The sequence below is a fragment of the Lutra lutra genome, chromosome 13 (assembly GCF_902655055.1).
Source record: "Lutra lutra chromosome 13, mLutLut1.2, whole genome shotgun sequence".
Taxonomy (NCBI): domain Eukaryota; kingdom Metazoa; phylum Chordata; class Mammalia; order Carnivora; family Mustelidae; genus Lutra; species Lutra lutra.
In genome coordinates this window covers 92,933,557-92,959,454 of record NC_062290.1, presented here as the reverse complement: position 1 = coordinate 92,959,454, position 25,898 = coordinate 92,933,557, and the positions used below count along the sequence as shown (strand labels likewise).

Here is a 25,898-nt window from a genome sequence, read left to right as displayed (position 1 = left end):
TCTGTCCCTCACCCTTGAACTCAGGCCTCAGGGAGCGCCTGGGGCCATGAGACAGGGTTTATGTCTCCATGTCCCAGATCCTGTCCCCTGGCCTGTCGCCCATCACGCATCCAGGACCTGCCGCACGCCAGGGGTGGGATGTCACACACTGCGCCCTGGAGAGAACAGCCACGCCTCCCTCGCCCACAGGAAATGCTGGTCTGCTCCTCTTTGCCCTCCCCCTGAGCCCAGTACGCCAGCCCAGGCATGCACATGTTCCCAAAGCCCATCTCCGACCACCATGGGCTCCTGGCACCGGGCCGCCCTGGCCTCAGGCCGCACCGCTGTCGGGTCAGCCACGGGCAATAGGGTGGACGGGTGTGGGTCACGGAGCCCCACGCCGGTCCTGGTTCCAGCCATGTGTCGGGAGCACACGCCTCACCGTGGTCAGCACCGGCCCCTTCTGGACACTCGACCTGGGATGTACTCCTGCCCAGACGACCCCAGGCACTCACGAGAGCTGTGCTCCCGCGGGGAGGGGTGCGCTCCACGCAGATCCTTGCTCTGCTGACTGGAGCACATGCTCCCCACTTCTTTGGGGACATTTCACTTGAAATAGCCGCTCAGTCCCCAGAGGAACAGTGTGTGGTGGGGGCTGCTGCAGGGGACAATCCAATGGCCTGTGAACCCAAGCCCTTCATTATCTGCCACCACTCGGGAGGGACAGCAGATGAGAACAGAAGCGAGCGGGAGCAGGCCCGAGCCTGAGAGCCAGCGGGCAGCACCCACGTTCCTGGTCCGAGCAAAGAAGGAAAGCTGAAATGCCCCGGGTCCCCAGGCGGGCTTTGAACGCAAGTGCTCTCAGGCCGGTTTACATGCCGAGCGCTGAGGACATGTGGCGCAGGGGACGTCAACACGGGCATCGGCACCCTTCACGGCCCCCACGAAGGAGTCGCGAGGAGGGCGGGCGGGACGGGGGAGGCACATCAGCGCCCGGCAGGTGGAGAGAAGCCGGCACGCTCGCGTAGGCTCTTGCTCAGGCCCCTCCGCTCTCCAGCCTCACCCCTGAGCCCGCCGCACACGTGCGGCACCTCGTCCCCTCCACGTGGCTTCCCGTGGCCGCCGGGCAACACATGGCTAAGGCCCCGCGGCATCGTCTGAGCCTGGAGACCAGCTCTGCCGGCAACACCACTGTTCACGCTTAGTTCTCGGGGAACCACCTGGAACAGGGCAACTGCGCCCATCACAAGAATGCTGCGCTCTTGGGAGCTAGAACAGTATCGAGAGCCCTAGGATTTAGGTCACAAATGTCCGTGTGCTTTGGTCTGCTGTCCTGAGGGCGCGGCTACCGAGAGTGACAACCCGCAGGGGCAGGAACACCCCTGCCCAGGAGTCTAGTGCACGTCTGGTTCAAACCGCTCTTTACCTCTCATCTTCCTTCCCAAACCAGGCAAGCGATTCCATCATATCTTCTCCAAATCTTACTGCAGACAGTACAGCAGCTATCCTCGGGATTTGTCACGGAGGCAGGAATCCAGCTGGCGGCGAGCTTTCAGCAGCCGCGTGGCTACCCAGGGACAGGACGGGGACGTAACCAGCCACGGCTCACCTTGGACAGAAACCTCTACCTCCAGCCATGCCCTGAACGATGGGCCTCAGCTCAGCCACCTTTCCCACCCACCAAGCTGCGGTGTGCGGCTCCCACGAAGACGGACCACAGAGAGAAAGGGCTGCAGGCCGGCTCCTAAAGCACCTTGCTGAGGCAGCCCCAGGGCTGCACAGGAAGCCACAGACGCCATGTGCACACACCAGGCACGCACCACGAGGTCGTCCTGCAGGTGGAGGGGCAGGCCCTGGACGCCAGCGTCACTGCAGGTTCTCATCAGTCACAAGGGATGCAGCCGCCCACGCACACCTCCGATGGACCGCTGCCACGGGGGCCACGGCACAGACCCCCAAACTGGGAGAGAAGCCTCATAGGAAGCAGAGCCAGGCAGGCCCATGGCTTCCCGAGAGATGGCACCAAATGCCTCACTGCCTCCCGACCCGAAACCATCTCCAGGAAACGACGTGGGAATGGTGTCTGGGGGAGGGCTGGCCGTCCGGCTGCGTCACGGCACCAGATGTCTTCACCCCCCGCTCCTGGCTCGGGCTGCTCCGGCGGTCCGAGGGCAGGCTCTAAGCCAGCTACGGACGCACTCTTCTTCCTGAAGGAACTCTGGAGCGGTGGTGGAGAAGGTGCGCTCGGAGAGCCCGAGGCCCCCAGTGAGGCGGTGTACCCACGCCCCCCCAGACACAGCTGCTGGGGGCGTGCATTGGGGCCAGCCCCCGGGACTCTGCCGTTGGTCGGTCCCGTGAAGTCGGAGAAACACACAGCCCACCCAGCTCTCGCCGGGCACAGGGACACCCCGCAGAGCGCCAAGGAAAACAGACACGAAGCCTAAGAGCCATTCGGCCGTTTGAAAGACAAGATGCGACTCCTAGTAAGAGTGCAGAGCCCGTCCCCGGCCCTCTGTCCGGACAGCCGAGGGAACAAATGGTGGAGACCGTCTGATTCCCGACCTTCAAAATTGACTTTCACTCCTCGTGTGCAGAGTCTGAACACAGAGAAGAATGAGAACATGCAGATCTGCAGGGAACAGTTTCTTAGAACACCGCTGCCTGCTGACCCGGGGAGGGAGCTGGGCCAAGGCGCCCCGGCAGGGAGGCGGCCCCGGCCTGCACCGGTCCACGAGGCCCACAGCGGGGCCGCCAAGCTGGGCTGCAGGCCGGGGCTTCAGCAGAGAAGTCCAGAGAAGCCTCTGAGACCTCGGTAAGCGACGAGGAACGAGCAGAGTTGGAAAAAAAGGAAAGCTACAACCTATTTTCTCATCTTGCAACACGAACAATTTTTTTTTTTAAAGATTTATCTTCCGGGGCGCCTGGGTGACTCAGTGAGTTAAGCATCTGCCTTTGGCTCAGGTCATGACCTCAGTGTCCTGGGATCGAGCCCCGCATCGGGCTCCCTGCTCGGCGGGAAGCCTGCCTCTCCCTCTCTCTCTACTGCTCCCCGTTTGCGCTGTCTTGCTCTGTCAAATAAATAAATGAAATCTTTAAAAAAATAAGTAAAAATAAAAATATTTGATTATTTTAGAGTGAGAGCACAAGAGAGCATGTGAGTGGGGGGAGGGCAGAGGAAGAGGGAGAGATCTCTAGCCGACTTCCCGCTGAGTGCAGAGTCCACACTGGGGGAGGGGGCGCGGGGTCGGGGGGCGTTTCACTCTAGGACCCTGAGATCATGACCTGAGCCAAAGTCAGGAGCTGGGCGCTCCACCGACTGAGCCACCCAAGCACCCCCAAATAATGTTTAAAAAGGGAACGGTGGTAGAGGCCGACGGCTGGTGCCCCGGTTGGGTCCAGGGTGGCCTGGGGGGCGCCCGGCCGGACCCCGACAGCAGAGTCCCCCAGAGCACGCCCGAACCTGCACTGCGTCCACAGTCCGTGAGCGGGACAGCCCACGATCCGGGTGGCAGAGCCCAGCGCACTGTCAAGAGTGCCAACAGGCTCTTCTCTGGCACTGAAATGACGATAGGAACACAGACGATAGGAAAAAGGGAATTTATTTATTAAAGAAAAATCATCTCTGAATTCCTCTACTTAAGTTAGTACTGACGTTAACACTTTGGGTGGAAACATGCCTTCTTCCAAGGAACAAGCAGCAGCTACAGGTCGGGTCAAGGAGCACTTCCAGAGCCCGCAGGGGCCCTGACGGGGGAGGCAACCTCCTCCCCGAGCAGTGCCGCATCTGTACACATGGTCAGAGGCTGGACGCGGCCATCACACGGGTTTTCAAGCGAAGATCAAAGCGTGCCAGGAGCCCCGCGCCCTGACACCCGGCCCACGGCAGCCTGGGGTCCCCACGCTCTCTGGCACCTGGCATGGGGGCGGGGTGGGGGGGACTGCGGCTGCAGCCAGCCCGAGCTCCCGGGACAGGCGCAGGGCAGCAGGGCGGGGCGGCCGTGTTGCCTACGCGCGGTTCAGGGTCTGGAAGATCCGGGAGATCTGCAGCACGACCGGCCCCGTCTCCGGGTCGTTCATCCACTGGCTGCTGTTCAGCGGGTTTTCCAGCATGTCTTCGAACGCTATAGGAAAACAGAATGATGCCGGCTAAGACGGCCCCTCCGCACCCAAGAGCCTGGCCGTGCTGTCCCGGAGGGCGGGCCTCGTGTAGCTGGGGGCCACCCGCAAACCCCTGCCACCCCCAGCAGCATCTGCTGTCCCACGCATGTACCCGCCGTGGAAAGACCACGAGCCTGGTCCCGGGTGCCGGGGACAGCCCCTGTACTCGCCGGCCTGCCGACGCCAGACAGCAACCTGGCCGCGGCTACCAGTGATCTTGACACAGTCACAGCCTGTGAGTCGGTCGTTCCGCTTCCAAACCCACCAGGCAAAGTCCCCAGATGCAGAAAAGACAGGGGGACACCGCTGCAAAGTTAACACTATCTGACGGGAAAATCAGAATGTTCTGTCTTAAAGAAAGGACTTGAAAATACATAACTGAGGAGCTCCCGGCTGGCTCAGTGGGCAGAACAGGTGACTCGCGACCTCGGCGTCACTGAGTCTGCACCGCATGTTTGGTGTGGAGACGACTTTATTATTTATTTTTTTTGTAAGTTTATTTGACAGAGAGAGATCACAAGCAGGCAGAGAGGCAGGCAGAGAGAGAAGGAAGCAGGCTCCCCGCTGAGCAGAGAGCCCGATGCGGGACTCGATCCCAGGACCCTGAGACCATGACCTGAGCCGAAGGCAGCGGCTCAACCCACTGAGCCACCCAGGCGCCCTGGAGACGACTTCAAAGTAAAATCTTAATAAACGAATCAGGAAGCAAACACAACATAAACACGAGACTGAGCAATCCCACAGCAAGAAACGAACCATCTTGGCAGTTCCACCAAAGCGTCTCCCCCAGAGACAGCGGCGTGAGCGGCCCTCGCATGCGGCTAGCACGCAGCCGTCCCCCACGCGCAGGGCACGGGGGCTGCTTCCTCCAGGGCCTGGCGGCTCTTCGGGGTCTCGTGGGCCCGCGGCTCCACGGGAAAGGGCGCTGCCCTTGCGTTTCAGACGGACAGCCCTCCTAGCCCTCAGAACAATCCCCGCGGACCGTCCCGATTGAAAGCCTCTGAAAACCAGGGCAAGGTAGCAGAGAACCCAAAGGACACCTGGGAGAACGAGAGGGAACGTGGGGGTCCAGAGAGTGGAGGAGCCCACGTCCGCCTTCCTCCTGGGAGCCAAGGGCCGAACAAAAGCATGAGGTGGGCCGACTGCGGGACACCACCTGGCAGGCTGTTTGGGGAGCTCGGTCTTCGCAGGCCTCACACTCGAGAATTTCAGGAAGACAATTACTCAGAACCAAAGGCCGACCAAGTCCGCACATATGACGAAGGACGGGCGTCGACATGCGAAGACCTCCAGGCCAAGCTTGGGAGGCCGAGGCTGCAGCGGGAGCAGCGGACGCTCCAGGGCACGTGGGGACACGAGGCTGGCACACACAGGAGGGGACGAGAGCGGGCGGGGGCACACCAGCCACCCGCGGGGCCCGCGGCCCTGAGCCAGTCATGCCGCCCTCCGGAGCACGAGCTGCCCCCAAAGCAGGAGGTACAGAGGAGGGCGGCCAGCCCACGGCCACAAGGGGAGGAGCCGTGGCAGGAACGGGGGCGCGTGCTTCACCACCCAAGGCCTCTGGACAGAATCAAGGACCAGCATCAGCTAAACTCCTCTGTGTACAACAGCAAAGCCAAGGGGTGCCTGGGGACGCAATCAAGGCGGCCCAGGTCGTGACCGAGCCCCACGTCCGGCTCTGTGCTTAGCGGGAAACCCACTCAGGATTCTCTCCCCTTTGCCTCCACCTGCACGCACGCTCCCTGTGTGTGTCTCTCTAAAATGAATTAATCTATGAAAATAATAAAACAGCGAAGCCAGAACGTGCAGCACAAGGGTGCGCCAGCAGGACACGGGGTAAACCGGGATGGCACGCAGGCCTGCCAGTGCTTCGGAAGGAAAGCCAGCGACGGGGCAGCGGCGGGGGGCAGAGGAGACGTCCACCAGCTTCTGCACCCTCTCCAGCTCATCCCAGGTGGACTACGGCCAGCGCTTCAGCTCATCTGTAGCGATCACCGTCATCTTAAACTCTCTTGTCAGGAAGGTGTGCGCACAAGCCTGTGCCCCGGTGGCGTGGGGGCCCAGTGGCTGGGGGAGGCTGTCCTGGGGCAGGCAGAGTGCCCGGGGCACGACACACGCGGCCCCCGTGCTGGGCAGTTTGGGGCCCCCAAAGCCGTCCATGGGCCGCAGCCGGGTGGCACCTACCCTGCCCCCTTGTTTCAGAAACCTGAGGAGAGGCTCCCCGTGAGCAAGGGTGACACTGAAGGACGGTCCCAGCAGAGGGCAAAGACGTTCAGTGAAACCCCGCGTCCGTCGTGAGGGAACCCTCCAAGCAAAGACAAAACCAGCCAGGAGCAGAGGGCAGTCTCGGAGGGGAGCATTAGAAAAAAACCCTTCAGAAGAGGGTGTGGACCCACCCAAGGCAGCGCCTTCCTTCCTCCCGTCGGGCCCGCAGGCAGCAGGGGAGCCGGGGAGCCCAGCGAGGCGCCCACACGTCCCGCACAGAGAAAGAAAATGCGCATACACATGCGCCACCAAAGCCCAGAACTTGGGGACCCACAGGCGGCCTCCCCAGCCCGCACCGCACACACTCCCAGGTAGATGACCGACTTAGAGAAGAAAAGCAAAACCGACAACTTCTAGAAATAAGAGTATCTTCCTCACCTCGAGGCCAGTTTTCCCGGATGAAACACACACATCCAACTACGTTTAAATGTGTCTCCATGACGCAGCAGAAACCCCAGGAACAGGAGAACAACATTCAAGATACAAATGAACTGATAAAGGGTCAGCATCCAGCAGACACGAGGGGTTTTGTGGCTGCATCAAAAAATGCTCCAGATGGGACACCTGGGTGGCTCAGTTGGTTGGACGACTGCCTTCGGCTCAGGTCATGATCCTGGAGTTCCGGAATCGAGTCCCGCATCGGGCTCCCAGCTCCAAGGGGAATCTGCTTCTCCCTCTGACCACCTCCTTGCTCATGCTCTCTCTCAAATAAATAAATAAAATCTTAAAAAAAAAAAAAAAATGCTCCAGAGAACGACACCCAGGACGGGCCTTTCAGAGCTGAGGTCCTAGCATGGCTCCCAGAACAGGCTGGGCCTTACAGCTGTGGGAAAGGGCCAAGCTCACAGCTGTGCCTACCTGGGCGGCAGGCGCCTCTCACCAAGCATCCTCAGGGACCTGGGGGCTGTGCACAGGGCCTGGCGCACCCCTGCGGCCCCACCCACACACACCTGGCCTGGGGACAGCAGAGTGGGGACATGCCCCGTGGCACAGTCACTCTCCGTGGCACAGTCACGCTGGGACGCAGAGGCCCGCCCGGGACCCACCCGGCCAGGAAGGCAGGCGCGAGGGGATGGGGCTCTGGGGACAGAGCTCTGGGGACAGACATAGGTGGCACCGCCTCCTAGGAGCCCGAGCAATGATAAAGGCTCGCTCTCAGTGCTGGGGGGACAGGGGTGCAGTACGGGAGGCACCCAGAGGACCCACAGGGCCTGGAACACTCCAGACTTTTTTTTAATACTGTGTGTTTTTTTAATTTTTTCTAAAGATCTTATTTATCTGTCAGAGCACGAGCCGGCGGAGCAGCAGGCTCCTAGGAGAGGGAGAGGCACACCGCGCGCTGAGCATAGCGCCCAACGCGGGACTCCCAGGACCCCGAGATCACGACCCAAGCCGAAGGCAGAGGCCCCTTTAACTCTGTCTTCTGAAGCAGAACGCAGATGTGTGGCTGTTAGTCTTACTTTAAGTCAGGAAAATCCCACACGCTTTTGCACACGTTATGTTCCACAGACAAAACGGGGCCGGAGAAGTCCCTCACCCGCAGAAGGGCCAAGGCAAACGCCTCCCGCCCACCCGGTCCAGCCTAGGGGTGCCGTCCACGCTCGCCCGCGTCTGGACAAGCCACCCTGACTGGTTCGAGAGCTCGTCCGAGGCCCCCGCACAGAACCGCCTGCGGGCAGAGCCCAAGCGCTGGCCCCAGTGACTCAGGCAGGAGTCACGGACACTAGCGGAGACCCCCATCACTTGGTGACATCTGTGGGGTGCGACGGGCCCGAGCTAGGGAAGGCCACATACCTAGTAACGTTTTCGGGTTGGTCAGGCCCAGCTGCACCACCGGGTTATCCAGAATGGCTTGGAAGAGAGGGCTGTCGGGGTCGATGCCCTTGTCCAGCTCCTCGGGGGACGGCTTCCGGTCTCCCAGCAGCCACTCGCACTGCGAATGCAAGAGCCACCCCGTGAGCCCCTCCTGATCCCCCACAGAACCAGCTGCCCGCAGACCCGGCGGCTCTGACATTGGGAAGGAAGAGCCACACCGGTCTAGCCGACCCCCGCTCCGCAGCTCAGGCAAACAGTGGCGACTTCTCGGTCCTCGGTCGCGGAAGGGGGATGAGGCAGGACCCAGCCAGAGTAGTGGGAGGAGGAGGAAGAAATGCACAGAACCCTGGGCTACGTCCGGAGGGCCCGGAGCTGGCTGGTGGGCAGCCAGGGCGTCCGAGGCCCAGAGCGCAGCGCCCCCTGCCGGCCACCATGCCCCCACCCCCACCCCAGGGCCGCGGTCCGCCAGCCGCTGGTGCGTGTCGCAGAGTGGGGTCCGCCTCGGGGTCACGTCAACACGCTCAGCGAACAGCGAACACACACACCGGCCTGCCAAGCACGTGTTCTCTCAGAAAGACAAAGAACGTGTAAAACGTTTGTTTTATGCCCTCGGACCCAGTCCCGTTTCGCCGGGGAATCAAACAACAGGTGGCCGTGGGAGAAGCCAGACGCACAGGGTCCCAGGCCGCGTCCCCCCGCGAGGGCAAGGCGAGGGCGAGGCGGCGTCCCGGCGGCGGTACTCACGGCGGCGTTCTGCTGGTTGTTGTTCACGCGGAGAGCGTCCATCACTTCCTTCTCGTCGAAGCCCATCTCCATCAGCGAAACGACCGCCTGCAGGGGAAGGCACAGACTGCTCAGAGCCCCGCGTGGGCCACGTCTCACCACGGCATCCTCGCGGGGGGCCGACGAGGTCGGCACAGGACGTTCTGGGGCACGAGTCTGGTTCCCTGCGGCTTCACGGATCGCTCGAGTCTCCTGAGCGACAGACGGACCACGGCCAGCCCGAGTCCGCGCGGCCGCAGACGTGCCCGAAGCCTGCCTCCCACCGCCGCGCGGGCCGGCCGCGCCCACGTCAGACCCCTTGCAGGCTGGTCCCCGCGGTCTCCACGACCACACGGGAGCTCGCAATGGACAGCCTCGTGACCCAGAATAAAAGGTATTAGGAAGAGGCCGTGTAAGCAAACCCGATCTAAGTGAAGACCAAAATGGCCACGTTAATATTCATTTGTGAAAAAAAAGGTGGGAGGGGGAATTCTTCAGATTTTATCTTTAAAAATTGACACTAAAATTAGTTTTAAACATCTCACGTGTATTAAGATAGAAGCTGTATCTCGAACATCTGGTGATTCTTAGAGGGAACAACCCAAGGTCATTGGGAGGTGGGGGAGACATACATTTTCATGACAAAAATCACGTATGACACTAGGGCCTTCACTTTACTCTTGACTTTTTATCTTTTTTATTACTAATTTGAGAGAGAACACGCAAGCATGAGTGGGGGGAGGAGCAGACTCCCCACTGAGCAGGGAGCCCACCCAGAACTCGATCTCGGGACCCCAGGATCACAACCTGAGCCTAATGCAGACGCCCAACCAACGGAGCCACCCAGGAGTCCCTATTCTTGATTTTCACACAATTTTTGGAAGAGTCCACTTTGGGGGGGGAAGGTAAAGATTTTATCAAGTTAATTCTTTTTTTCTTTTTTAAGATTTTATTTATTTATTTGACAGAGATCACAAGTAGACCGAGAGGCAGGCAGAGGGGGGGAAGCAGGTTCCCCACTGAGCAGAGAGCCCAACGCGGGGCTCGATCCCAGGACCCTGAGAACATGACCTGAGCCAAAGGCAGAGGCTTTAACCCACAGACCCACCCAGGCGCCCCAGGTTAATTCTTTAAAGATCAAATCACGCTCTTGTGAGGTCCCGGTCACGGCTCTACTTCTGCCGGGCACCCGGGCGGCAGCGCTGGGCAGCAACCTGCAGAGCCCCCGTGCGCCACCCTCTGCGGGCCGGGCTCAGCCGGAACTAGACCGTCGAGTGTCCCAAAGAGCACCCGACAGAAGGACGTCAGCTGCACATGGCAGTCAGGACTGACCTTCCCCGGAGCCACACGGTTGACGGCGAGCTGAGCTGGCAGCCTCTCCCAACACAGCCCCCGTCCCGTGCTTTCCTGCACCGGCTCCACCCCCGAAAGCAGGATGAAGGACCCACCACACCATAGTCTGACTCCCAAGTCACATAAGCTCGCCCAGAGCCCCCCACTAAATCCAAGGACAGGGTGGCCTCCCTGTGGCCACCCATAAAAGCGAGCCTCTCCCCTCACTCACCCCTGCCTCAGCCCGGGAAGCGATGGCCCAGGACTTGTGCGCGGTGACCACAGGGACGTACCCTGCCTTCCTGCCAGGGGTCTGGGCACTCACTCCTGCCCTGCCCACTGCACTTGGCTGCCCCCAGCCCTGCAGCTGGCATGGGGGATGGTGGGGGCACGACAGCAAAAAGTCTGTTTCGGTCTCAAGCGCAAGCCCCGCTCTCAGACCCGGACTTCCCGGGAAGCACGCGAGCGCCGCCGACCTTCCAGACTCTTCTCTCCAACGGCGTATGACCAGAGGCTGGACGAGCCTCGACAGCCCCTCCTAACAGTAGTCACAGAACGTCTACCGCCAAGAGGCCACAGGAAGGCCCAGCAGAAGCACACGTCTCAGGAGAAGGGCGCGTCGAGACCGCAGCGGTGGTCCCCACATGCCAGGGCTAAGCTGGCGGGCCGGACGAGGACGACACAGAAGCGCCCTCAGGGTATGCCCAGAGCCCTGAGGCAGAGCATAAACCGTCCCCAAGAGCGCGGCTGCACGTCCCACAGGGCTGGGCGCAGCACGCCCCCCGGGCTCCAGAAACAACCGCTCCGGCTCAGCAGAAACGCCGCTGGACGCACAGCTGAGCTCGCCGGAAAGCCACGAAGAGCACCAAACTCACGGGACAGCGGGGCTGCCGGGGGAGGCTGCAGGAGCCATCAGCGTGGCCTGGGGGACAGGACGTGGGCCATGGGGCCCTACAAGGTGAGCAGCTGGAGCTTAAGACCAGGACCCCATGAGGGAGGTCCTACACCCCCCAAGCCGCGGCTGTACCGCACGGTGGCCCGGGAGCCCTGCCTTCGTGGCTAACACGGAAGCGGGCCCCCTGCGGGGAAACAGCCTCAGAACCACCCGTGGCGGGCGGCCCACAGCCCGGCCACCTGGGAATCCCCGGAAACACAAGCCTGCAGGTGAGCCTGCCCAGACAGCACGGGGCCCCCGCAGAAGCAGACGTGTGGACTCAGAGCCCTAACAGCTGGAGCTCGCGGATCTGTAACCAGAAAGAAAAACGCAGGCTCAAAGCACCAGACTCGTCCCAGAGGAAACCAAAAGCCCAGCGGAGGAATAGAGCAGCGCAGAGCAGCGAAGAACAGAACAGAACAGCAGCCACAGAAGCGTTAAGAACGGGATGACGGCAAAGGAGCAGCCTGAACCCACAGCAATGTCGTCCCCAAGTATGGCCAGCGCTGGGCGGGCCCCGGGACCTTTGATCCTGCAGACGCCAGGGTTCCCAGATGGCCGGAGGCTGCCCAGCCTCCCCGCCCACAGGCAACCCTGCAGGCCCCATCCTCCCACCTCCAGGCAGCGTCCTGGCCCAAGCCCGTAGCTCGCCAATAGCGACAACATAAACGAAACCCTGTTGTAGCTTTGAGGAGATGACAAACATCTCAGCAAATTACTTGGAGAAGAAACACCCACCAGCATCCACGTGGGGACAACTTAAAACTGAATTTGGGCCCGTCTACGAGCCCCTCACTGAGCTCCACTCCCACGTGGAGGAAGGGCAACCCCGCCTGGCCGCCTCTGGCCGCCCCCGGCCCCGGGACACATACCCGAGCATCAGCCCGAAACTCCCTTTTCCTCCGGATCTTCTTGAAGATCTCCGTTAGCTCATCTCTGGGCTCCTCGTCTCCCGTGCTCGTCCCAGCAGCCTCTGGGGCGGCCTCGGGGGCAGCCTCGGCCTGTGCCCCTTCCGGCGAGGCCTGGCCTGGGAGAGGCGTGTCAACGGTTGGGTCTTCCGCGTGCTCGATCAGCCACTCCATGGCCTGAGGTACCGACATGCTGAAAGGCAACAGGAGACTCTTTCCAGCACCCCGGCCAGTCAGAGGGCCTCGAGCCTCCCTGACATCCCCAGGGAAAGCCTCTCTGGTAGCCCTTGGGCATCTCAGTACAGAAGGGTCTGGAGCTCTGGGCCCTGCCCCAAACGACCCCAAGACCCCAGCCAGAGCACAGAAACCCAAGCACTAAGCCCGGAGAACAAACCCGTGAGGTACACATGAGAACCAAGGCCCAAGGCAAAAAGGAGCAGAGCCCGCAGACTGTCCTCTGGAGTACAAGTTGTGCGCTTCGGGTCCAAGCGTAGGCACGGAAGCGAATGGCTGCGGCCCGGCGAGCCTGGGAGGCTGCCAGGGGGAACACCGCACGCACCACCAGCCGCCACGTCCCTGACATATGCAAGCTCCCACGTGGTGCCTACAATGGCCCCGGGGAGGACCGCAGTTCAGCCTACCCACAGCATATTCCCGGCAAGGGCCACTGTCCTGAGACGCCCCACCGAGTCACTCCTGGGACACGCACTGAAATGTCTCACTTTAAAAACTCACATCTACTGTACGCGGTTCAACCTAAGACTCGGGGACGGAGAAAGTCACCCCAGGGGAGCCCCACAGCATCGGCAGCAAGGGAAGGAGGCGGCCCGGACGTACTGGTTCAGCCGAAGGGCCTTGGCAGCCCTGGTCTCCGGGAAGCCCATCTCCGTGAGCTGCCGCAGGGCGGCCTCATCCACTCTGCCATCCTCCTCCTCGTCCAGCATTGCTGCGGGCGAGAGACGGGGCCACCTGTAAGGGTCAGGCCAGTCCGAGGGCTGCCCCCCAGCCAGGAGCCTGAGGGGCCCACCTGCAGGCTAACCCCCCGCCGAAATGCAGCACGTGGACATGGAGCCCTCGGCCGGCAGGCGGAGCAGGAGCCCCGCGGCCATGGGAAGCACAAACAGAGCTGGTGTTCCCAGTACTGACGCGGGGACCATGAGGAGTGCGAACGGGGACCGTGGGGGGCTGACACAGCCTCTGAGGTGGGGGCACACGGTGGGGTCTGAACGCAGGATCCAGTCCCCCGGGGCGCGCTCATACCGTTCGCCTTCTTAAATAGTTCAACCGCGTCCGGGTTCAGCGCCAATAACTTCTGCGCCACCTCGATGAGCGACACCAGGATCTTCCGGAGTTCTGTCTGGAACTGTGGGGGAAGAAAAAAAGACTCTGACTTCTCCAAGTGCCCCAGAGACCTGCCCGGATGGGTGACCACACTCCTGGGCCTACAATTCCGTATCTGGGTGTCCCAACCACGCCGCTATCGGTTCCGGAGTGTGGAGACGGACAGAGAGGAGGTGGGTGAGGCCACAGAGTAGCAGGAGGGCTGTGTGCCTGGCGGGGAGGAGCAGCCTCACTGGCACAGACGGGCTGTGCGCACGGCTTCTCAGCTGGCGGCGACACAGAGAAACATCTGGAGACACGGCCCAGCCCTCTGGCCAACGTGGAAAGCACGAGCCCACTACGTAAGCAGAAGAGATCAGCCTGAGTGGATAGGCTTCCCAGAATCGGGCCTCCGATTCTCACCCAGCCAGAGGCCGGCCGGCACAGCAGCAACGGCGGCAACCAGCCGGCCACTGGGAACGCATTCAGAAACCCCGACAGATGGTCCCAGCCCCACCAGTGAGACGGGGATCAGCCGCCCCTCTTTCCCACAACAGGCCTCAGACAGCCTATGAGAGCCACTGCTGGGGCAATCCCGCAAGCAGGGCTCGTGGTGGTGCTCTCGGATGAGATGGCCGTGCCGTCCCAGTCCTGCGCAGCGTGGGTGTACCCCAGTTCTCGGACGGTCCACAGGGCACTGGACACACAGTGTATTTAGCCTAGAACTTTCCAATCCAAAGTAACTAAGAGTCCAGACTTCCAGCTACAAATTTTTGGCAAATTAGAGCAAAACCCTAATATTCTCCAGTGGGATCAGTCTTGGTCCTGCCTTCTGATGTCTTTTCAAACCTTCCGTTTTGGAATAATTTTCGGTTATACCGGCGCTCCTGCCCACCCTTTCCCCCGGCTTCCCAGAGCACGGCCGAGAAGCCGTGCGGCCCCCACGCAGGCGTGACGGGCCCGCGGTGCAGCCCACAGCGAGCACTCACGTCCCTGATGTTGGTCTGGACCTCGGCCCGGTCCATGTTGTGGGACGGCACGTTGGCAGTGGCTCGGTAGATAGCTTCTCTGTCTGGGGCTTTCTGCTCTTGTTTCTTCTGCAGAGAAGAGTAATTAGAAAGTCGGAAATGAGTGCGAGAACCTTGACAGGCAAGGCCACGTGAGCTGGACACACAGGGAGAGAAGCACTCTCATGGGCAGCAGAGGGTCCCTGTGGGTTCAGTGCTCACTTGGGACACAATTCCTGCCTGTCGTGCCAGAGGGTGGCAGGGCCGGAGAGAAGACGCAACGGTCCCCTGCGGCCACAGAAAGAGCATCTCACGTGAGCTGTGGCTGTGCGGGGCCAGGAGCGCGCACGCACCCCGCCTGCTTCCGGAAGCCCTCGCAGCAGCACATCCGGACTGGACTGTGAGGACTCCCGAGACCGAGAACGGGAGAAATGCAGACCATCTACCCAAACAGAAACAGGGCTCAGCAGAGCACACAGAGAAGCCTGACCAGAAACAAGGCCCGGCCAACTCCAGGCCAGCACCACAGCCCGAAGGAAGCCCGCCGGGCTTGGAGTGAGCAGCGGGACCCGAGAACAGGGCTCCTCCACCGCCCTGCAACCGCCTGGGGGAGCAGACTTGGGGAGCCCCGAGCCAGGGAGCCTGGGCTCAGCAGCAAGAAAAGGTGGTACCATGCTAATCCTCGCCAATGAGTCCCAGCCCCGGCCCCCACCCCGTCAGGGACACGAAGCAGGAGACCTCCCGCTGTGGGGAGGAGGAGCCCAGGGCTGGGTCTGCCCCACAGGGAAGCCCAGCGGCAGGTACACCCCACCGGGCACAGAGAGCAGCCGGTGAACCCCCCCCATGCCTCTTACTGGGAAGGCGGCCCAGGAGGGCCGGGGGTGGGCGGGAAGCCCCCACCACAAAAGACAGGGACCAAGACAAGAAGGGGAAAAGGAGAGAAACATGGAAGAGAGAACCAGAGAAGAGGACTACATGACAGAAACCATCAGAGAGACGGGGTGCTACCACCGGAGGCCACGTCCCCACGGGAGACGCAAACTGTCACCACCAGATCAACAGGCCGCAGCGGGCAGAGGACCATGTCCAGGAAATCGCCCTGAAGGCAGGTCCAGCATCCAACCAACAGCAACTCCAGAAAGAGGGAAGAGAAAATGAGGGGAGGGCATTCTCCGAAAACAACCCAGGAAAACTTCCAGAACAAAAACACACGGTCTCCAGACGCCGCATGCCACGCGCAGCAGAGGCCGAAGTCGTGAAGCCCCAGGGCCCTCCACAGCCTCCCCACCCGCGGAGACACCCCGGACGGAACGGAGCACGCACAGGAGACGAGTCAGGCCCGACCAGTGCCGGCCACGTGGCCACCCTGGGAACGGGGACCACGGCCCTCCCCAGCAGCCCCTTGACGCTGCAGTGCAGGGGCCTCAAGACTCCCTGTCCTTTCTAGAGGCCGGAGGAAGCCAGGCGCCACCAGACCAAGGGACAGTCAACAGCAAGACACCGGATCCTGCAGGCAGAGTTCGAAGAGGGCCCCAAGAGCCCACTCCTGGCAATGATGCCTACACGATGCCAGAGCCCGTGAGCAGGATGGCCGCTCCCTGCGGTGAGGTCACACTGTGGCACAGTGAACCTGAAGCAAAAGTAATGACCCACCTTGGGAGGCCTGACCTAAGCGGGTAAGCCCTGAAAAAGGACGGGGCTCTTTCTGGCCGGAGATTCAACACGTGAGAAATTCTGTTGCTGGTTCCAGAGATGCAGAAGAGTGGCAGCCCCATGCGCCGAGAGCCCCCAACCTGGGCTGACAGAGGAAGGAAACGGGGTCCGGTCCTTTAGCCATACGCACGGCCAACCGCCTGAAGGATCTGGAAGCAAACCCTTCCCCAGAGCCTCCCTGGAGGAACGCAGACCAGCCACACCTTGATTTGAACCCAATGCCCAGGGCCCAGCTGAGCCCGCCCAGACTGCAGGTCTGCGGGTCAGACCAGAAGCTGTGTGCAGTTCTAGGCCGGTGTGTCCGTGACACACCGGTGACAGGGGGCAACAGGAAGTGTCCAGATACACCAGGTTCAGAAGCTCTGACATAGGGGTGAGGCGAGAAGGCCACGCTGCACGACAGGCCTGGAGACCCGTGAGGCAGAGGGATGTGGCTAGGAAGAGCTGGAAGGACATCTCCAGGACAGCAGGGACCAACTGATGGCCTCGTACACCCTGCTTTCAGAGGGACCTATCAGTCCTGGCAAAGAATCTGAAAGCTTAGCGATACGCATGCAGAAAACACATCAACGAGGCAATCACTGACTCCGGGAGAAACGAAGTTGCATGATAAAATAATCCAAACCCCTCACTCCTGACGGGAAACAGCGCGTGCACGCTAACACCGACAGAAGCCCTGAAACCTTCAACCAGTGTCAGGATCTAATCCTCCAAACATCAAGGAGCCCAAGAACGAAAAACTGATATTCTGAGAAATACTCAATTCTGCATGTGGTTTTGAAATCAGAAGAATTACTTGGGGAGATGGGGGAAAGAGCTCCAAAGAGGTTGCCTTTAGGGCGCGTGACGCTGGTGGGAGGAGGATGCTTTTATTAAGAAACCAGTTACAGGGGCGCCTGGGTGGCTCAGTGGGTTAAAGCTTCTGCCTTCAGCTCAGGTCATGATCCCAGGGTCCTGGGATCAAGCCCCACATCGGGCTCTCTGCTCGGCGGGGAGCCTGCTTCCTCCTCTCTCTCTCTCTCTCTCTCTCTGCCTGCCTCTCTGCCTACTTGCAATTTCTGTCAAATAAATAAATAAAATCTTAAAAAAAAAAAAAAAAGAAACCAGTTACATGATCTGATTTCAGAAACGCATATTACTTTCACTTAAAATTAAGACTAATTCTCAAAAATAGGCAGTGACGACGTATGTTTCACTGTGTAAATACGCGCACAGAAAGGGTGACCCACCAAGTGAGGTCCATGGGTTGCTGCGAGGCACCCAGAGGCACAGGGGCAGTGGGAACCCTGCGGTCTACACTGGTCACCCAGGCCAACACTATAACCCGAGAAGCGCGGGCGGCTCTCCGGGCGGGGCAGGGCAGGCCCAGATCTGTCTCCTAGAGATGGGGTGAGCTGCTGGCCCGTGGGCGAGCGGGTGCCGGCCAGGTGCGGCCACAGATAAGAAGGGCACACGAAGCCCAGGGCCGCCGGACCCGCAGCAGGCCCTCAGATAGCTCAGCCCGCTAGCAGCGCAGGGCCCAGCCCACAGAGTCCGGCCTGCTTTCTCGGGGGTGAGCCCTCTCCCGAGCATTTCAAAGCACGAACAAGAAACTCCACCCAAGAGAAACAAAGGAAAACCGTGAAATTAGCCTGGCTGCCCGTTGGTACGGCACGGCTTTGCACTGGGCATGGTGTGAAGACTGCCTGGCCCTTCCCTGTGCACGCACCTGCCCTCCGGGGAGAGGGGCCCGAGTGCGCCACTCGCCACCCCTTCCCTGCGTTCCTTCTCCCTGTCCTGTGGGCACAGGCGTCGCCCGATGAGAGGCAGGCCTGACAGCGTCTCAGGAGTTGCACCGACCCTGAGACCGTACCGGCCGCCGGACCTGCAACCAGGAGAGGCTCGGCCACGACAGGAGACCCCCCAGGGATTGACTGCGGGCCCTGCTGGGTCTGGGAATGACTCATTCCCAGAACGTTTCTTTCTCACAGGCTGGAGGGTGGAGACTAACCAAGACTTCCAGTTCCACACTTGGAAACTCACCTTTTCTTCTGCCGAGACGTCAGCCATCTTGGGAAGTGGAGTCGGAGCACGTTTCTTTATCAACAATAAGACATCTAGGGAGAAAAGTCGCCATCAAGCTGGTTACCGATCTCTTCCGTAAGACGGTAAAACGGGTGCCAGAGGACCCACGGCCAGAGGAGCAGGGGCTCCCCCAGGTGCCGCCTAGGCCCAAGGCTCCCGCACACCCGTGCCTCCCCGCCTTCCTGCCCGTGGGTCACACAGGCGGCCGGTGGCCGAGGAGGCACACACAGCACAGCCCTGAGAACCGTGCAAACAACTGGAAGAGATCCCACAAAATGTTCTCATTCCCACAGGCCTGGGCTCCTGAGGTTGGAGAGCTGGGGCCAACCCTCAGAGCGAACCACCTGCCATGGGCCGAGGCCACGTGCGCACGGCGGGCGGCTCCCACCTGGCCGTGGGCCGGACCGCGCCGGGAGGGTTATAAACAGTATGTTCAGGAGAATCCCCGAACTGCAATCACCCTTTGAATGACAAACACAAAACTGCAAGCTTCTCCCCAGCGCCTCCCGACACAAACTCGAAGCAAGGGAACGGGAGTGCGCGGACTCAGAGCATCTTCCTAGGGCGTCGGATACGACGGCCGTGACTGGACTTTCCCGCCCCAGAAGGAAGCCGGCAGCAGCTCCCGAGGCCCTGGTCCTGCTCAGACACAGAGTCACAAACACAGGTCAATCCGGCTTCTCGGACGGATGCTGCTGGTCCGATTCGGTGTGTGCTGCTTTTCACAAACGGCCCATAACGCACACTTTATTTCAACAAAGGAAGAATAAAAGCATCTCAGCTGACCCAGTTTCCCCGCTCGGCCCCAGCCTGGAACACAGACTTGGATGCCAAGGGCGCCTCTGCCTCTCGCTCCCCCGTTCCCCGCTGCGCCAAGGCTCCCGCCGCAGCCCTGCGAGGCCCCTACCTTGGTCTTGGACGTTCTCTTCCAAGATTGTTTTGGCATCACTCAGCACCCTCTCCGAAGCAGCGTGTATCAGTTTGTGATGGGTCACGCTTTTGGGGTCTTCCAAGCTCCCATGGGCACACTGGGGAGGGATCATATATTTAAAGACAAAATAAATCGTAACCGTACTGATACTAGGACCTAACGCCCTGAGCCACACAGGCGTCTACTGGTTACCAGCTAGAAGATGAAGGCACAGACCAAGTCAAAGACCCCCACGGATGGTGGAAGGCGGACGAAATGCCGTAACATCTGATCCCTCCGGGCAGCGACCCATGCACCGACCAGCTAAGTCGTCCTGAAATAGGCACCCAGCCTGACAAAGAACACCCCACTGCTAGAAGCGACCTGAATCACCTCCTTCGTCTGGAAGGATCCAGAGAGTCATCTAAAAATGAAAAGAGCAGGGCCACTGTTCCCTGAAAGATCGAGGTATAATCTGTGCACTTTTTCTCTCTTCCAGATAGGTGAAGGGGCTGAGAGAAAGCAGAGAGAGAAGCTGGTCCACGAGAGCTAGAAATAGGGGCCGGACCGCTGCACCACCTGCACGAGCCCGAGGGCAACCAGCCTGTGTGTGGCCCTTGGTTCACCAAGTGACCACCACATAGACCTTGAAGCTGCGGGAGCCGCTGGCAGGCCTCTCCTGGGCATTCAAAGGGGGTGGAGTGGCACACAGCTACAGCTCACAGGACCCCAGGGACCCCAGAACGCAGCACCGGGGCGGGGGGCGCGGACATCCAGGCCGGAGGGGGCTGCAGCGACGCCCGGGACGTGAAGGCTTCGGGGCACTGACACACATTCACATAAACTGACGGGGCTGAAGGGGGCGGAGGTGGAGCCCAGCCCATAGGAAGATGCACTCCTACCACTTACGACAGCAGACACCAACCCCCTCGCTCGCCTTGAATTCAACACTGGCTCTGCTCCCAGAAACACTGGGTGTGCTTCTTCTAACCCTGAAATCTGCAGGCTAGTGGATTCCACACGTTCAGAACACAGTCTAGGAAACACCATTTTCCAAAGCCATCCTCATCTGGCTCCTGACACCACCAGCGTGAGGCATGCCAGCAGCGTGCCAGGGGCACAACACAGGCTGAGTCACCCGTACTGCGCGATTACTTCACTCTGGGTCTTTGTTCTCAGCAGAAGCCCTTGGAGCAAGCGAGCTAGGGCAGCCAGAGAGCCCCACAAGAACCCAATGCCCGGGCAGGGAGGCCGTGACACCTCCTGAGCCTGCCTCCTCCCCAGGAGAGCCAAGAGGGGACTCCCACACCTGACATCCTGTGTCGTCCCAAGACGCACTATCATGTGACCTAAGAAACACGAACAGCGTGGGGCGCTTGGGTGGCTCAGGTCATGATCCTGGGGTCCTGGGATCAAGCCCCGCAGCGGGCTCCCTGCTGGAGAGGAGTCTGCTTCTCCCTCTGCCTCTGCCCCTCCTCCCTGCCCGTGTGCTTGCTCTCTCTCAAATAAATAAAATCTTAAAAGAAAGAAAGAAGAAACATTAACAGCCGTATGGACAGGAACTGTATCATGTTGTGGCAATTTCACGAAAGATCTCAATCAACATAAAACCCCAAAAAGAGCAAAGCAAGAGTAGCACCCCAGCTCCCCTAGAGTTGTTTTTTTTTTTTTTTTTAAGATTTTATTTATTTATTTGTAAGAGAGATAGAGAGAGAGCGCGCGCGCACAAGTAGGCAGAGAGGCAGACAGATGCACCGGGAGAAGCAGTCTCCCTGCCGAGCAAGGAGCCTGATGCAGGACTCGATCCCAGGACCCTGGGATCATGACCTGAGCCGAAGGCAGCAGCTTAACCCACTGAGTAACCCAGATGCCCTTCTCCAAGAGTTCTGATGACGATGCCCTCAATGAGAAAGCACCACACTCCCAACAGCGCCGTGGGGGGTGAGGAGACACCCACACGGTCCCCTCCACGGGCAGGGCTCCGCCTGATCCTGCACCGGAGCACAGTGGGAAGGAGACAGACGCTCAAGCACAGGATGAGCCTCGCTGCCCGCAGCCACAGGACATTCAGGGAACAGTTTCGGAGGACATTCGAGGCTACAACTTGAGAATGCTCTCTCCTAACTAATTCGTCCTGCCTGGTTCAAGAGGCAGCACGCCCTGCCTACGGAACAGGACGGGCTCCGAGGTGGGAGGACTTTCTGACGACTCAGCTCCCGGGTCCCGTGATCTGTGCCGTTCCTCCACCCCGGGAGAGACCGCAGAGTGGCATGAAATCTCAATTCAAAGTAGGAGAGTGCCAGAAAAATCCCAAACGACACACCTCACTCCTGGCTGGAATAATAAATATCAGGTACATAATAATTAGCATCTTACTCAAACTGGCTGCCTAATGACCCCCAAGAGCTCCGGAGATCCATCAGCAAGCATCTGTGGACCAGTCAGCTCCCGTTTCCGGGTCCCCTTCACGAAACAGTATTAGGATGGCTACGTAGTGAGTTAAGCTGAATGCCATCCCCATTTACCCCCGACTTCTCCCTCCCTGACTCAGCAGGTGGCCTGCCATGTCCACGCAGTCCTGGACTCTCAATCCTCCCCACGTGCCCCATTAATCCACACGCTTGTTTGGGGCGCACTGGGAGCCTGGCCCTGGACCCGAGAACACAGGCCCAGCCCTCAGGGAGCCGCTGTCTTTGGTGGGCTGCCGGGGAGGGGACACAGCATCTCAGGGAGGCTGTTGTTAAAACACACAGTGCTACACAAACACGGTGCCGGCTCTCACAGCCGACGGTCCAGGGGCCCCCAGCCTGCTGGCCGAGTGCCATCCTGGGGTTCATGGAGAAAGCACCCGACAGAAGAAAGGACGGCATGCTTGCCCGCAGCTGCCAGCCCAGAGCCCCCTCCTCCTCGGTGAGAGTCACCGACGTCCAGCATGTTCCAGAAGAGGGCTCACTGGTAACCAGAGCGCTCCCTGGCCTGCCCTGGACAGTTACAGGGCAGCCGCACAGGGACTGAAAAGTGCCTCCTGAGCGGTTACGCGGACAACCTAGAGCTCGGTGGCGGCGTGGGCACGTCGCTCCGCAGGGCCATCGCACAGAAGGGCTGAGCTCCGCTCGGACAGCGCTCCGTCCTGCCCAGCACCATTTCCCGGACGGCCAGAGCGGGACAGGCGGCCGGCGGAGGGGAGACCCGCAGAGGGAAAGCCGCCCAGGACTCGTTCCAGATGTGAGCAACCCGAGGAGCCCGCCGGGCCAGCAGCCCGCCCGCGACTGAGCGGTGAACACCGCGTCTCCCAGCGCCGCGGTCCTGCCCCGGGCCCTGCCCACGAGTCAGTGTAAAGGCCTCGGGCAAGCAGGGCTCAGGGGCAGCCCGGCCCGCGCCGGTTCGGCGGCACAAGCGGCCAGAGCCGGGCCCTGACCCACAGGCCCGCCCGCAGGGAAGGGAAGGGACGTCTCCACGGCGCGCCCCTCCTTCCCCGGGCACCGCTCCCCGCTCCCGGGGCCTCACCCCAAGGGCAAGCAAGCCCAGCTGCCGGGAAACCAGGAGGGCCTGCCGGGCGCGGCGACGCCGCGTCTCCTGCCTCAGTTTCCCGCCTGCCCCCAGCTCCTCCGGCTGCCGCGGGAGTTCAACGACCCGCGCCGGGCGGGAGCGTGTCCGGAGGGCGGGGAGGGGGCGGCGGGGAGGGGGAGACCAGGCGGGGGGCGGGGGCCGCGGCGGCCTTACGTGCTTGAGGCAGCGCTCCTTGAGCTTCTCCACCGCCGTGTCCTCGGTCGCCTCCTCCAGCCACTCGGCGCCGTCGGACGCGCAGATGTGCAGCCGCAGCACCTTGCCCGCGAAGATCTTCTCCTCCTGCACGAACATCGCGCCGCCGCCGCCGCCGCCGCCGCCCGGCCTGCGCCCGCCGCCCAAGCCGTGAAGGTCACCGGGGCGGGGCCAGGCCGCCCGCGCGCTCGCTCGCTGGCCGCCGCCGCCCCGCCCCGGCTCCCCTCGGCCGGCCGCCCGTCACTTGCCGCGGGCCCAGCGGTCGCCTCGCTCCCGCCGCCGGGCCGCCGGGGGCGCGCTGGCTGCGCCGCGGCGGAAGTGCGTCACAGCGCGCGCCCGGAGCATGCCGGGAGATGTGGTTCTCCTGCGGCCTCGGCGCGCCCGCCCCCAGCGCCGAAAGTACATCACAGGGCGCCCCCGGGGCATGCCGGGAGCTGTCGTTCTGGCGCTGCTAAGTCTCTCCCGCCCCGGCCTGCGCTTTGTCGCTTTCGGCCGTGGCCCGCGCGACCCTTGAGTCCGGTGGTCCTTTCTGAGATGGGCTCTCCGTGTAGAGTACACAGCCAGTCCCCAGGACTGCGGAGGGAAGAGCAGGAAAGACACTCCACACTGTCTTTACACAGACGACATCGTTTTAAAGGATTTTATTTCTCGGACAGAGCGCGCACACGCAGGGGAGGGTCAGGCGGGGGAAACAAGCGCACGCAGGGGAGGGTCAGGCCGGGGAGCGCGCGCACGCAGGGGAGGGTCAGGCGGGGGAAACAAGCGTACGCAGGGGAGGGTCAGGCCGGGGAGCGCGCGCACGCAGGGGAGGGTCAGGCGGGGGAAACAAGCACACGCAGGGGAGGGTCAGGCCGGGGAGCGCGCGCGCGCAGGGGAGGGTCAGGCGGGGGAAACAAGCGCACGCAGGGGAGGGTCAGGCCGCGGAGAAGCAAGCTCCACCCCCCCCCCCCCCCCCCCCCCCCCCGGGCCCCCAGCAGGAAGGCGGACCTGCGGCGGGGTCCCGGGACCCGAACGCAGGGTAGACGCGCCCTGGGGCCCACATTGCTCACATCTTGAAGTAACAGCCCGGGTGACCTCCGCTGCTGCTTCTACCGCTTGACGAGGCTCCTGCGGGAGCAGTAGTTAAGCCCATGACCGCTGCTGTGCGCCTCCGACCGCAGGCTCTGGAGCGACGTCCCCAAGTCGGTCCCCAGCCCCGCGACAGCGGCACTTGGGAACTGGTTAGGAAGGCGGGTCCCCGGCCTCACCCGAACCTCAGGGGGCAGAGCGTTAGCCGACAGCTGTGGCCCCTGACCGGGGGACTCTGTACGCACTTCCTGGGAGGATGACAGACGTGGAAGGAGCCCTTGGGGCCAGACCTAGACCAGGTGACTGATCTGCCACCACTCACTCCTTTCATTCATCCAAAACTCCTTTACCGAGCAGAGACGAATAGGGCACTTGCTCTAGGAGGGGGCGGTCTAGCTGGGAAGGTGGTCCCAGCGTCTGTCCCATTTGGCCACTTACTGTCCCCAAGCTGCTTTGTACACATGCCCTCACTCTCCCCTAGAATCATCCTGACCATGCCCGAACCTCATCTGTCCAGAGTAGTGTTCAGTAATTCTTCCATGAGTCAGACCCTCCGCTAGTCACCCCGCACTGTACAGGCATGATTAAGGCCGGAGACGGGAATTCTGCCCTAGGAAGACGTAAGACATGGTCTTATGGGACAGAAGGATGCCCGAGCAAGCAGAGCCAGAGAGGAGGGGTGCACCAGGGGCGCTTATGGGACCCAGTGATATAGAAGGGCTGAGGATGAGAAGTGGAGAATGATGGAGCAATGGCGTGGGGGGAGAGGGGGCAGTCTCAGCATGGCTGGGAGACTGGCAGGGAGGGGGAGGGAGGTTGGAGGCTCCCAGTGGGTGAGGACACGGGAAGCCGCAGTACAGCACGTGGACCTCACCGGAGGCCGTGGGAGCTGCGTGTGGGTGGTGGGGTCTCTGATGAGGGTAGGGAGGAGGACAGGAGCCAGCCTGGACGCAGCAGAAAGCCAGGAAGCTCCTGCACCCTTCCAGAGTGGGATGCGAAGGGCCTGAACCCAGACGGTGAAGAAAGTGGCATGTGGGCAGGAGACGCGGCCCAGTGTGGGAATAGGTCTAACGGAGGAGGGCAGGTGAGGCGAGAGCAAAATCCAGGGTGCCGTGAGTGCCTCCAGCGTGCTGACAAGGTGCACAGCGGTGCCGCCCCCCGAGGGGAGGAGGAGAAGGTGGCGTGGGAAGATGCTGAGCTCTGCTCTCCATGTGCAGGGGTGGATGTGCGGGACGTCCGAGGGGACCAGGCCAGAAGGCAGTTGAAGGCACCGAGCTGTTTCCTCTTCTGGGTGAGGATTAGGACACGTCTGGACATGCAGAGGGAGGGCTAACCCCCTGGCTTTGCGGAGTCATAGCTCCTGCTTCTCCAGCGGCTGAGCCGTGGCGTATGAGGACACAGCCCCTCCCCGGCCCTAGAGCTCCCCACCGGCCCGGCCACAGCCACCTGAGCTCCCGTGTCAAACCCCTGCCTCCCCTGCCCCCCAACAGAGGCTGGTCCCTAAAGCACACTGTGCACCTGACTCGCCAGAGCCGCTGGCTGCAAGAGCCACCTGGTGCGCCTGCCTCCCCCGGCCTGTGTCTGTACCGACTGTGTGCCGGCGCCCCTGCAGGTACCGGCGGTGCAGCAGCACGGCACGAGTGAGCGGGCCACCCGCTCCCGGAGGCGCTCTTGGGACCAAGGGCCGGTTGGTCTGAACGTGGCAGGCCCAGGACCCAGCAGGGCTTCGGCACGAGCCGAGGGTTTCCCTGAATGCAGCAGAGCCAGCTTTGCTCCCGTCCCAGCAGCAAGAGTGCCCAGGAAGAGCCCGAGCTGCCCTGGCTGGTGCCAAGAGGATGAGCTTCCTCCCCGTGGTGTCCCCACACCCTCTGACTCTCGCCGGGACTCAGCTCCTGGGCCCT

General features: G+C 61.6%; 1 protein-coding gene across 1 annotated transcript; it reads right to left on the bottom strand.

The window, feature by feature from the left end:
• Positions 1-3,562: 3,562 nt before the first annotated feature.
• UBAC1 (UBA domain containing 1) lies at positions 3,563-23,172 on the bottom strand. Its single transcript, XM_047698823.1, has 10 exons — positions 22,891-23,172; positions 19,165-19,285; positions 18,216-18,289; positions 14,463-14,570; positions 13,414-13,516; positions 12,991-13,099; positions 12,118-12,346; positions 8,962-9,048; positions 8,197-8,335; positions 3,563-4,100 (listed from the first exon to the last, which is right to left on the bottom strand). The coding sequence occupies exons 1-10, from the start codon at positions 23,026-23,028 to the stop codon at positions 3,985-3,987; spliced, it is 1,224 nt and encodes a 407-aa protein (XP_047554779.1). The 5' UTR covers positions 23,029-23,172; the 3' UTR covers positions 3,563-3,984.
• Between the last annotated feature and the right edge of the window lie 2,726 nt (positions 23,173-25,898).

What these genes read in the sequence shown, in the direction of transcription:
- UBAC1 (XM_047698823.1), bottom strand. Translation starts at nt 23,028, where the DNA reads ATGTTCGTGCAGGAGGAGAAGATCTTCGCGGGCAAGGTGCTGCGGCTG. An exon ending in ACTATTTAAGAAGGCGAACG is followed by an intron (nt 13,100 to 13,413) that starts GTATGAGCGCGC and finishes TCTCGCCCGCAG; the next exon opens with CAATGCTGGACGAGGAGGAG. An exon ending in AGTTTCGGGCTGATGCTCGG is followed by an intron (nt 9,049 to 12,117) that starts GTATGTGTCCCG and finishes CTTCCCCTGCAG; the next exon opens with GCGGTCGTTTCGCTGATGGA.